The following is a 13157-nucleotide window of genomic DNA, read 5'->3' as shown; positions in this document are numbered from 1 at the left end:
TTTCTCCCTTCCTCTCTCTCTAAGAGCAATGAAAACATATCCTCTGGTGAAGATTAAAAAAAATAGTAGTGATATAGTCGACAACCTCTAGTGTTACAACTTATATAACCATAGAATAACTGTCAAACTAGGAAATTAACATTGAGACAATAAGATAAACTAACTACAAATCTTATTTGAATCTCACCAGCTTTTTCTCTAGTTTCATTATCTGGCCCAGGATCCAGTCCAGGATACTACAGTACTTTATATTTAGTTGTCATGTCTCTTTAGACTCCTTCCATCTGTTACACTTCCTCATTCTCTTTTTATGTTCCATCATCTTGACCCTTTTGATGAGTAGTGGTGACTTATTTTGTATGTTTCTCGGTTTAGGTTTGTGTGATGTTTTCTTATGCGTAGATTGAGATTATTCATTTTGGCATATATGTGTTGTTACTGTTAATAGTAACCTTGATCATTTGGGTAATGTAGTGTCTTCTGGGTCTCTCCACTATAAAGTTAGGATTTTTGAAAATTGTTAAGTATCTTTGGCACTCTGCCCATATTCTGTTTTTCCTCAAACTTTCACTGACGGATTTCCCATCCATTGGTAGATCTTGCCTGCAACAGTTATTACTGTGACTTTTGCCTGATGATTTTTTTATTTCCCTCATTCCTTATATATTTATTTTTTAATTAATTAATTAATTAATTTTTAGAGAGGGGGGAACGAAGGGAGAAAGAGAGAGAGAGAAACACCAGTGTGTGGTTGCCTCTCACGTGTCCCCCACTGGGGACCTGGCCCACAACCCAGGCATGTGCCCAAACTGGGAATCAAACTGGCGACTCTAGTTTGTAACCCGCACTCAATCCACTGAGCTACACCAGCCAGAGCTCATTTCTTATATATTTAATTGGAATTCTTCTGTAAAAAGAAACTGCCATTGCTTGGCTATTGATTTATTTGATAGGTGCTTTTTAAATTTTTTGGAATTATAATACAGTACTATCATTATTTCATACTCAGTTGTTCCAGATGTGGCCATTGGCAGCTCCTCCAATTGGATCCAGTGGCCTTTTAACCTACCCTCATTGCTTTTTAGCACTTTTTTCCTGAAATCGCAAGATTTCCAGACTCATCTTGTATTTTTCCCGCCCCAGACCTGAAATCAACAATTTCTCTAAGAATCCCTGATTCTTTTTATTGGAGGATGAGAATGTTTTGAAACCAAGATCTGGGTGCTAGTAAATCATTGCTTCTGGGGTGTCATTGCTCTTGTCCCTCTAAGCAAAAAAAGCTAGGAATATAAGTGTGTATACTAAGGCATGCATGCACATACATCATATTTACTGATTATTTCTATATTATGTGTGTGCGTATTAAAACGTTTAAGTACCTCTGATTTTAGTTCCTTACCACAAGGTTCATCACAAGCTTCTCCTCCTTTCTTATTTGTAACTTATTTCTCTGAAGACTGGATCTCAGTATTTACAATCCTAGATTACACATAGAGTAGTTACTAAATTGCTTACTCATACCCCTGTGGGAAATAGATTCACAAACTAGAGTACAATATTTGCTGATAGTTCTTTTTGATTTTTCACTTTATAATATCTAGTCAAAATTAGGTTTTCCAAAGCAACTTAATTCCCATCCCTTTCAGTGTGGTTACATTATTTGGCAGGTTCATGCTGGTCATTTGTAATACCAGGATTTATTTGTTACTGTTGTATTCCACTTCAGGTGCCACCGCACTCCTAGTTGGCTTTAATTCACTTTATTTTGGGAGGTATGTTAAGCATTACCGGGGTTCACAGAGTCAAAACTATAGCCAAAGAGATATTTCAAGAAGTGTCTATCCTTCCTCACCTTTCATCCCTGCATTTTGTGCTCTTTTCTTTCTTTTCTTTTCCCACAAATCCCTATAATTAAATGGTCTCTGTATTTTCTGGTTATCTTTCCTATATTCCTTTTTCACAAATGAGCAGATTTATGCTCTTTTATGGTATTCCCTTTTATATGGTGGTAGCACACCATATAAGTAAGTTCTTTTGCACTTTGCTTTCTTCACTGAATGATTTGGAAGTCCCTGGTGATATAACCCCATTTTTTTTCAGCTGCTTAGTATTCATTTGTGAGAATGGAGCATAGTTTATTTAACACTTTCCTATTATGGGCATTAAGGCTGTTTCTAGTATTTTGCAAGTTCAATCAATGCTTCAATGAACAAACTTGTATATATGTAATTTTGTTTAATTAGAAGTGTATTTTTGGGGTAGATTCCTAGATGGGATTTCTTAGTCAAAATTAAGTGCAAATGTGCTCATGTCTTTCGGTCACTCCACATGACTATGGAAATGCCTTGTAGTGGGTCCATCTATGTCCTTTCTTGATCATCATATAAGTTACTGAATCACAGCTTTTAATTTGTATAACTTTTTAAAATTTAACTTTATTAGTTGCACTTAACACATAAAAAGTATATTAAAATTGCATGGGGATTAGGAAGTAGTCTTGCATACTTTGTCCCTTTTCAAGGCTCAGTAAATATCATTGTAATGTGTCAACGGTCTCTAATGAAGGTAGTAATCACACATACATTTGCAGCCCTATCACCCCAGGTTCCATCTCCAGGTTCAGTGAACACCAATGGAAAATAGGCAGTTCCAGAACTCTAGCAGTGACATAATAACTGAGTACTTACATAATGCTCTCATTTGCCCAGAGCTTTTTATTTTTCAGAATGGTTTTAAGTCTTTTCATTTCATATCAACTGCACTACTGTAGAATGCTTTGGGGCAGTATCAAATAAATCATGACATTTATGTAGTGCAAAGTCCCTTATATATATTGTCTCATTTGAACCTCAGACCAATACTATGAAGTGGGTAGGACATGAAGTCAACATCCCTGTTGTCCAGGTGAGGAAGCTGAGACTCAGAAATGTTCAATGTCATCCCAAGGTCTGACATCTCCCGCACTGTGCGACCACAAGAGAAACTGAAACCCCACTACACATTTCATAGCTAGCTGATAAAGAACAATGAAAAAATATTCAAAGATAGGATATAGTCACAGAAAGGTAAAATTACTCAATCTTCATTTTAGAATTTAAAGATTCTATCAGAATCTAACAGTTACCAAGTAAATACTGGGCTGCCTATAAGTTGTAATGTTTCACTCCAGAATTGTGGTAAAGGGAAATACTTTCTTACCTCACATAGTCTCCTCTGCCACCCTGGGTGCTGCTGCTGTTGGTAGAATGAGCATTGGCTTCTGAACAAAACAAACTGTCTCAGTGTGCCCCCTGGTTCTGCCACTGATTAGGGATGGGACCTTGGTGAGGTATTTAACCTCAGGCTTTTTATCTCCAAAATGGATATGTAAAAATAATTTCATCAGAAACCCTTTTCCACAGTACCCCTCACCTAAATGTCATTTTTACAGCAATCAGTCCATTTCATTCAGAGCACTTGCTACAATGTAGAGTTATATATACTTTGTTTCACATCTGTTTCACCCATTAGAAGATCATCTTCATGACATGGAGGATTCTTATTTTTGCTACTCTTTCTATCTCATAGGTGTACCCCAGTGCAACTAATCATGAGTAAATATTGCTGGAATAAATCTTTCCACTTCCTTGCACTTGTTTTTATTTCTGGCACATAGAAAGACCTGCCACTCCCCTGCTCTTTCATATCTCGCTGCCCTGACACATGCTTTTCCTTAGACCTACATACTTGCCTTTACTCCTTTGTTTGTCTGGAGAATTTTCTAGACATAGTTTAGCCCTTCATGAGAGCTCCCATCATATCTCTCCTCACCTAAAGAGTGAAGGGCTCCCAGGCCTCCTGGGCATCCCTGTACAATTGATCTAAATGTATTAAAGCCACTGATATGTTCAATTAATATTTTTAAGAAACACCTCTGTACCAGGCACATACTAAATGCGGGACATACAGCAGTGAATAGGAGCTGCCATTGTAATGGGGGAAGTGGGCCACAAAATAAGTAAGTAAATAAATAACATACCTGGTAGCAGTAATAAGTGATAGGGTGATCTGTTCTGAGACGCTGACCTTTCACCTGAGATCTAGAAAGTGAGAGGGGTTAGGCATGGGAAGAGATACAAGCAGTGTGACTGTCTACTCACTTGTTTCTCATTTCTGCCCAACCCTTCCACCCCCCACAGCACTCATCCAGCCTCTGAGCTCTGTGAATCGTTCTGTCCCCCACACCCAGCACAGGCCCCGTGTGTAATACACACCACAGTTCCGCCTGCTGGCAGTGCAGAGAATTAGAGTTGCAGGCTTCCTGGCCCCATGATTCTTTTTTTTTATTAAATATATTTTATTGATTATGCCATAACAGTTGTCCTATTCCCCCCCTTCATTCCCCTCCACCCTGCACAACCTTCCCCCCCATTCCCCCACCCTTCCCCCTCCTTTCATTTATGTCCACATGTCACAAGTTTTTTTAGATTCTGTATTTCCTATACTATTCTTGCCCTCCCCCCTGTCTATTTTCTACCGACTGTCTATGCTACTTCTTCTCTGTACCTTCTCCCCCCTTCTCCTCCTCCCACTCCCCTGTTGCTAACCCTCCACGTGATCTCCATTTCTGTGGTTCCACTCCTGATCTAGCTGTCCTCAGTTTGCTTTTGTTTTAGGCGTGGTTGTTAATAATTGTGAGTTTGCTGTCCTTTCACTGTAAATATTTTTCATCTTCTTTTTCTTATATATGTCCCTTTAGCATTTCATGTAATAAAGGCTTGGTGATGATGAATTCCTTGAATTTGACCTTATCTGAGAGCACTTTATCTGCCCTTCCATTCTAAATGAAAGCTTTGCTGGATAGAGCAATCTTGGTTATAGGTCTTTGGATTTTATGACTTGGAATATTTCTTTCCAGCCCCTTCTTGCCTGTAAGGTCTCTTTTGAGAAATCCACTGACAGTCTGATGGGAACTCCTTTGTAGGTAATTGTCCCCTTATCTCTTGCTGCTTCTAGGATTCTCTCCTTCATTTTCATCTTGGCTAATGTAATTATGATGTGCCTTGGTGTGTTCCTTCTTGGGTCCAACTTCTTTGGGACTCTCTGAGGTTCCTGGATTTCCTGGAAGTCTATTTCCTTTGCCAGACTGGGGAAGTTCTCCTTTATTATTTGTTCAAATATGTTTTCCACTCGTGGCTGTTTCTTTCCCCCTTCTGGTACCCCTATAATTCGGATGTTGGAACATTTAAAGATGTCCTGGAGGTTCCTAAGCTTCTCCTCATTTTTTTGAATTCTTGTTTCTTCATTTTTTTCTGTTTGGCCATTTTTTTCTTCCTTCTTGTCCACTCCCTTGATTTGAGTCCCTGTTTCCTTTCCATCATTATTGGTTTCCTGTGCATTTCCCTTCATTTCAATTAGTTTAGCTTTCATTTGTTCCTCTAATTTGTGACTAAAATCAACCAATTCTGTGAACATTCTGATCACCAGTATTTTGAACTGTGTATCTGAAAGGTTGGCTATTTCTTGGTCACTTAGAAGTATAGGCTCACCAGGGCGGGGCAAACAAGTTGCTGGGTTGTGACACTGTATGTGGGGGCAGGGTCAGAGAGGGAAAAAACATGGCGCGTTGCTCCGCTCCACTCGCTCTCAGATTTCTGCCCCCTCTGTGGCTTCCCACAAGCAAATTGGGCTCTTCTGGTGCTGGCTCCTGGGTATGTGGGCTTGTGTACCCTCCAGGACCCTGTGGGTCTCTCCAACGAACTCTCTGTGGGCCTGGAAGCCTCTCCTGGCACCTCGACCCTAAAAGTCTTTCCAATTGGTGCTTTCAGGCTCTAATTCCCGTCACTGGGGCCCTAGCTTGTGCCGTCTGTCTCACTGTTCACTCCTTTGCGTGGTTTATCTGAGCATGAATGTGTGACCGCAGTCAGCCGGCCACCCTGTGCCCTCAGTGGGTCCGCCCGTTGCCACCCCATGCCTGGGATCCACCAACTGTCACCATCTACGCTCTTGGGTTGTTACTAAACAATCTTTCCTACCTGACCCTGCTCCACCGCTGACTTCGCCCCTCTTACCAGTCTGGCTGAATGGTCTGTTGTTGTTGGACTCCGGTACAATTCAATTTTCTGTGTTTTGGCTTCATTTTTGTTACTAAAGCTTCATTATCACAGTGTTTCCACCTATACCCCCATCTTGGCCAGAAGTCTAAAATTAAAAAAATCCACGCTGTTGCCAGGAAGGCACCGCCCAGGGAGTGCACAGAAGCCTGCCCCGGCCCCATAATTCTGATTTAGTAGGTCTGATGTACATCCAGGGCCAAGAGCCAGCTCTCAGCTTATTATCCATTCCCTCACTTACTATCTTGTTATATTGGGAAAGTTATTCAATATTTCTGTGATTCAGCTTCCTTATCTTTAATATGGAAATAACAATAAGGCTTCATAACATTGCTGTGAGGATTGCATAAGGTAATACACCTCAATTCCTTAGCCTAGTGCCTAATGCGTGGATAGGCAATAAATATCGGAGAACGCTGTAGAGTGAGTGCTTGTTAGGTGGTTATTGACTAAATGAATGAGTTAAACAATAATATTTCTTACTTTAATAAAAAGAATGCCTAATTTATCTTCATGTGTCTTATTTACTGTTTATTTTAATTTGGACACCAGTGATTTTGGCAACTAAAATAAATAGCTATTCACTCTTCATTTGTTTATAAAGCAGCCTCTGAAAACTCAGATTATTTTGTTTACCTTTATCTACCTAACATTGAGCTTTCATGTTCTAGCCTCAAACCTCAATAAAAGTGCACAATCTACTGACCTGGGGCCACCTTGCAACGTGTGCTTTGTGGTCTTTTAAAATCACAATTTAAGTACTTTGTACTGAAAAGAATTTCTTTTATGTATCTCCTACTCTATTCATCATAGAAGATCCTCAGGACATCATAACCGGTGAAAGTTATGGCAATACCAGAGATGACAGCAATTTTCTTAGGTCAGGGACACCAATGAGCTTAACCTGGGGTACTTCTACTACATGAAAATGTCATTCAGACCCTTTGGCAAAACTTTGGTGGATTCCTCCTTTGCCCTGCCTTGCCTTCTGGGAAAACTAAATACCAAAATAGCATGGGCAAAGTTAAGAGCATTTCCAATTAGTGGCATGAAAAACTTCCAGGAAGAAAATTCTTTTCTTCCTTTATAGCATTTTCACTGGAAAATAGGAGGATCGTGATTATGGTTTGGGGGGGCTTGAAATAGCTGTCTTTGATACTTAAATGAATGAGAATGAGTTTTCTGGTTTAAAAAAGTCAGGTAATTAAAGTGATTTTGCCAAGGGTACTTGTCTGTGAGCTGTAAGAGTTAACATTTATTTACATGAGAAATTCACCCTGCTCTTATCAATCTAGTCAGTCATTTCATCCTATCTTGGAATGAGGAAGTAATTAGCAAACAATTTCTCCTTCCTTTTTAATATTTGTAGCATTGTTTTCAGGGTTTTCATTTACATACCAGTGCACCGTAAACATATTCTGGATGGAGTTACTGAAATCTGTTTTTCTGCTCCACCAATGTAGAGGCGTGCATGTCTGTCAAATCAGCAGTCTGTAGCAAGGAGCCGCATTCACCACATTCACTTATCGGTCACTCTGACAGGGTGATGGGTTATGATGGGTGATGGGTAGTGCACATCCAAGGTAACGGGATACGTGTCTGCACATTGGTGGTGCTGCAGTGCTAAACACTCAGGAAGACTAGAGATGCTTCGATAGTTTTCAGATAACAGGTTTCATTTTGTATGTTAACAGAAGGAAGATGCTAATACAATGAAGAAATTCACCATAGTAAATGCATTCCCTTTGCTGAACTCTAACATGGCACCAATTAAATTCAACTTTATGTGTAATGTACTTTTGATTCCTAACAGTCCCATGAAGGACTAATATGAAAAATATTATATATTCTTACATTTTACAGATCATAAACAGATGGAAAATTTTATGCCAATTGATAAAGAAATTCATGTGCAGTATTATAACACACCTCAAAATGGTGTTTATGTGGGGTTTTCTTTTTAAAAATTATTAAAGTTGTCATGAGTAAAGTTTAGTTACTACCTGGGGTTTTCTGTAATGTTTTATGTGTAATTCATTTTAATTGATTCCGTCTGCAGATACAAATGTTTGAAAGTACAGGTAACCTTGCAAAGAGGAAAACTGATAAAAGGTTATGAGGCTGTGTTTCAATGAAAGGGAAATTGTGGGATGATTATTCACCTTGTGAAAGGGTTGGTCATAGGGCAAGCTTTCCTAAAGCATTTTAAATTTAATTGTTATAAAACAGTTATTTTTACATCACATTCCAGGAACAAATTTAGTGAGGAAGTGGGAGAAATAGTCATAATAAGGTAGAGGTCCCTTACACTACTAACGTTAGTCCTTGCCTTCTTTCTCCCTGACCCTTCTTGCAGCACTGATAGCCATTGGGCGATACAGCATGACCATAGAGACTGTGGATGTTGGATGGTGTAAAGAAATTACAGATCAAGGAGCCACCCTGATTGCACAGAGCAGCAAGTCTCTCAGATATTTGGGGCTGATGAGATGCGATAAAGTAAGAGCTACCTTTCCAGTTTGTTTTCTATAGATCGGTGTGGTTAACAGCTTGGTATCATATTCTCTCTCTATGTATGTATGTATGCATGTATATGTATGTAGGTATATAGGTACACATGCATATACATGTACTATTAACAGCTGCACATTGTAAGATGCCTGATTCTCTAAACTCTTCTGAGATTATATTTGTATTTCTCCATTTAAAAATGAATTTTGTGCTTAAGCAGAAAGAAAAAAAACAATCGTACTTACAGTCAACTCCTACCCATAAAGTCCATTAACCAAAATTTAGGTTTTCATGCCACACTGTGGTGTGCTGAGTCAACCAGTAAAATTCTGTTCTGGGTTCCAAGTTTCCTGCAACAGTAAGGTGGAAAGAAAGTGCCAGATTGTTTTTTCTTGATTTGAAGTTTGCAATTTCAGTGCTCAATATCTGAGCAGGGTGGTCACTGTGGGCATGTTATGTGGCAATTTGCGTCTTTCCACACTTAACATGCCACTTTTAACATATGATGAAAAACAGTCCCAGAGGTCACACTGCAGGTCTGTGGAGCTGGCCTAGAGACATGAGCCCGAGTCTGGGAAATTACGCCATGTTTAGTAGGGGGAGCTTTAAAGATGTTTTCCCTGTAACAAATGTAAGAAATAGTTGTTTAGACTGTAAAGAGGAGAACACAGAATCTCAGAAAGACCACACACTGGCTCAAGGCCACTCATCCCCGATGTTGCCCCTGGTCTAGGGAGTTTATGTCCAGTGCTTGCAGCACATCCTCAGGGCGTCTCCAGGCACAGAAACTGTTTCCTTGGGAAAGATCCACCTCATCCACTTGCTCAGAAAATGCTGGCTTCTTAATAATGATTTACGCATTTGTGCTACTTTTGCAAATGGTGATTGGGGCCATATCTAGTAAAAGAGAGGGAAACTAAATACCTATGCCCCTCAAAGGACATGCATTTTCTAAATGTAGCAAAACTGGGGGTGGATAGAAAAATTGCCCAAATCCTTTGTGTGCTTTGTCATTTTTGTTAATTGACCTAGTTTTTTCCTCCAACTGCTTTAAAAATCCCAACCTATACTAAGCCTTTGCCAGTTGGTTATGTTTAGAGAGATTTTGTTATATAGTCTCATCACAGCCTAGAAAGCTGACTGACTTTGTTACTAAGCAACAGCACTGAGACCCAGAGGTTGCAAGTCTCCCTCACATTTCACTACTAACACTGCTACTAACTCTGTCTCTATAAAATGAAGTTCTTTTAAAACAAATTAAAGGGTCCACACTGGGCAGAGGAGTCTAGAAATGTTCAACAATTACAGTAGAGCTCCTCAATTTCCTCCAGAAGGAACTCCCGTATGAGCACTACCTAGCCAAGGGCACTAAAAACGGATGCATTCAAACGGATGGCTGTATCCACGCCCATTCTCAAAATCACCACATTTCCAGTCTTTAGATTTGTTGAGATCAGCTCCACCGTCAGAGATGAATTGTAGAAATGTGTGTTCTAAACAAAGCAGAAACAGACTCACACATACAGATAACAGACTGATGGTCACCAGAATGGAGGGAGTTGGGGGACTGCGTGACAAAGGTGAAGGAGTTGAGGAGTGCAGATTGGTGGTTACAGAACAGTCATGGGGATGCAGCGAACCAGTACAGCAGAGGGAATATAGTCAGTAATATTGTAGTGACTGTGCCAGGTGCCAGGTAGGCACTGGAAATATCAAGAGGATCAGTGTGGAATATGTGATTGTCTGACCACTATGCTGGACACCCCAAATTAATACAAAATGATGTGAAATGGAAACTGTAATTGAAAAAAGTTAAATTAGTTAATTAATAATGAATTAACATTTTAAAAAATTATGTTCATATTAGTAGAGGAAAAAGATTATTCCAGATATATCTGCTGGCCAGCCTGTCGCTAATTTTCAGTTAAAAGTGGATGCTTTCCTACTTAAATACAAGTTAGTTCAAAACGAGATGGGGTGGCCATTCTGTTAGCCCGTTCCTTGAGGCCTCTGAACCCTTTCTCCAACTCAGGAGCTGCTCCGTGAGCATGCTGGCCCTAGTGCCATGTGTCTGACCGTAGCCCGCGGCCAGGGCAGGGGACGTGGAGCCCAGTTTTGCTGCCTGGCACCCTCAGCTTAAGGCAGCTCGGGGGCAAACAGGAGAGGCTCTGTGAGGATGAAGTTGTTTCGAAACAAAGTACAAGTAAAGCCATGCACGTAAACACCTGCTGGTTGATTTAGTTAAATGGAAATCTAGAGTAATAGCTGTTCAGCTTTCAAAACTTGTGTTAATACCATCCATCTCCAGATGTTAAATTTTTATCGAGATTCAAAGAAAGATTTGAATAACAAAACCAGTTAGTAGTTGAAGGTAGGTACTCTGGAGCCAGAGTTCAGGTTCAGATCTGGTCCAACACTTGGTTATGTCATCTTGAGCAATTATTTAACATCTTGGTGCCTCTGTTCCCTTGTTGTAAAATGAGAATAATAATAGTACCTATCTCAGAGAATTGTGAGCATTTAAATTAGTGAACATATATATATTAAGCCCTTAGAATAATGTGTGCTATACATAAATGCTCAGTGTTACTGATTATTCTCATAAACATGTCATTATTTTAGCCTGTGGCTTAATAATCAGTATACTGAATTTCCAAGTAAGAAAAAAAATAACGTATTTCCCACTATCCCATTTTGAAAGGAAATGAGAGGAAATAAATAAACTCATTACAGAAATTTTGCCCTTTTACTTTTTTCACACTTAATTTTAAATTAAGATTCTCTTCTATACAAAGATGTCAGTAACCACATTTCTATACACTTTACAAAGGAAAACTAAGGTGTCCATGGGACACACCATATTTGGGATCGGTTTACAAATTCAGGCGTAGACAATAGGGTGAGTTGGAGATAAGATGATTCAAATAGGGAAACAAAAAGAAATAAGAAAAATAATGGAAAAAATAAGGGTAGAAACAGGAAACAGAGAAATTCGGATTAGGATATGTACATGAAGATTCACTATTTCAATGTTATCATCTGTGCCAACAAAGAATTAAAGAATAAAATTAATTTCAGCCTTTCACTTCTCTCCGTGTACCTTAACCAAATAGACTAACCACTAATAACTCATTAACTTGAGTTTTCCTTCCCCTTTATGAAGCCAGTGGAGTGAAAGAGATCTCAATGGTTTGCACAATTAACCCCCTTGTCAGGATCTTTGTCCCATGTCCCTGCACTGGGAAGCGATGGTGTTTGTGACATCCGTGTCCCAGGACTCGTGTTCTGTATGCCTGTGGTTCTGAGAAATATTGAAGGCAAGATATATTTCCTTTCATATGCAGTCAGTTTCATTTGGGGCCACTTACACTTAATTTGAAAGCTATACGTTACCAGACTTCTGCTTTTTTCCTCACTTGAGCTTTGGAGAAATTATAAGAATAACAAAATGCATTGTATTTATTGTAGGAAAGTGTTTTCCCTCCGTTTTTCTCATTAGGTAAACAAAGAACAGATGAAAAACATTAAACCTATTCTTTGCAGATGAAAGCAGCATGTACTTAGATTATCAGACAATGTGGAAGCAAAATAGCAGTAAAATTTGTTTGGCTGCAACATTGGTGAGTCCTAGGGAGGAGTCCCCCAGCCATTTGACAAATGCGGCATTCCCCGAGCACTTGTAAAATTAGGAAGTGCATTAAGGAAGCCCCTGTTTGAGTAGCTTTTCTGATTGCTGGATGGATAAGCATGTTAGAGGCATTACTTTGGATTTTGAAGCCAGCGCCACTTAATCTCCTAAACTTTAGTGCATTGTAAGAACCAAGAGAAGAAAACGCTGTGTGAGACGGCTTTGATGAATTGGGGTGAACTTATATTCTTAAAGGCTGTTCAGAGGCTTACTTGACCTTGGGAATTAGAGTTGACCTGAAAGCACCTATCAACTTAACACGCATTTACTTGGTGATTTAGTAAAAACTACTTGTATAATCAACAGGACTCTCTAATAAGAGCAATATGTTTACTCTGTTTCCCTTAATTATAGACAGTGGCTTTGGTTATAGAAGTCATTTTCACAATTTCATTGAATTCTAGAGTCTATATAGATCTGTTTCTTCTAATAATATATTTTCCTCATTTCTTACAAGGCAGTTTGGATGGAGAACAAAACTGAAAAAGACAAAAAAAAATCATGGAAAAGCTGTAGGGCACATGGAAATGCAATGTTCAAAGTTAATGAAAAATGTTTGGGGTAACAAGGTTGATGAAAAGGGAGGGAGCCTAGTGGCCATGGCGCTGGCTGAGAAACCAGACCTCGCCAGAGGCAACCTGGCTGGTTTGGGAAACCTCGGTGATAAAACGTCGTGGTGGAAACCTCTGCAGTGCATGTTAATACAGAAGTTTGGAGACAGAGGGCCTGAATTATGAGCAGCGAATAACATCATAAATGTAGCAATTCTCATATGCCAAACCTTTGTGAAAAGCAGTTGGATGGAGAAATGCTGGAGCTTTTAAAAGCTCCCTTTCACTTACTATTTTTTTTCAACTTCATGCAGA

The 13157-nt window shown here is 39.4% G+C and overlaps 1 protein-coding gene across 1 annotated transcript in view; it reads left to right on the top strand.

The window, feature by feature from the left end:
- FBXL17 (F-box and leucine rich repeat protein 17) overlaps positions 1–13157 on the top strand; it is a 480048-nt gene that overhangs the window by 448811 nt on the left and 18080 nt on the right. Inside the window, exon 8 of the mRNA XM_037031996.1 lies at positions 8449–8591. Coding sequence (XP_036887891.1) covers positions 8449–8591 — 143 coding nt within the window. The remainder of the gene's footprint in view (positions 1–8448; positions 8592–13157) is intronic.

This window comes from Sturnira hondurensis, unplaced genomic scaffold (assembly GCF_014824575.4).
Source record: "Sturnira hondurensis isolate 20B ecotype Veracruz unplaced genomic scaffold, ASM1482457v3 Scaffold0021354, whole genome shotgun sequence".
Taxonomy (NCBI): Eukaryota; Metazoa; Chordata; class Mammalia; order Chiroptera; family Phyllostomidae; genus Sturnira; species Sturnira hondurensis.
Note: the sequence above shows the minus strand (reverse complement) of the source record. Positions and strands in the feature narration are given on the sequence as shown.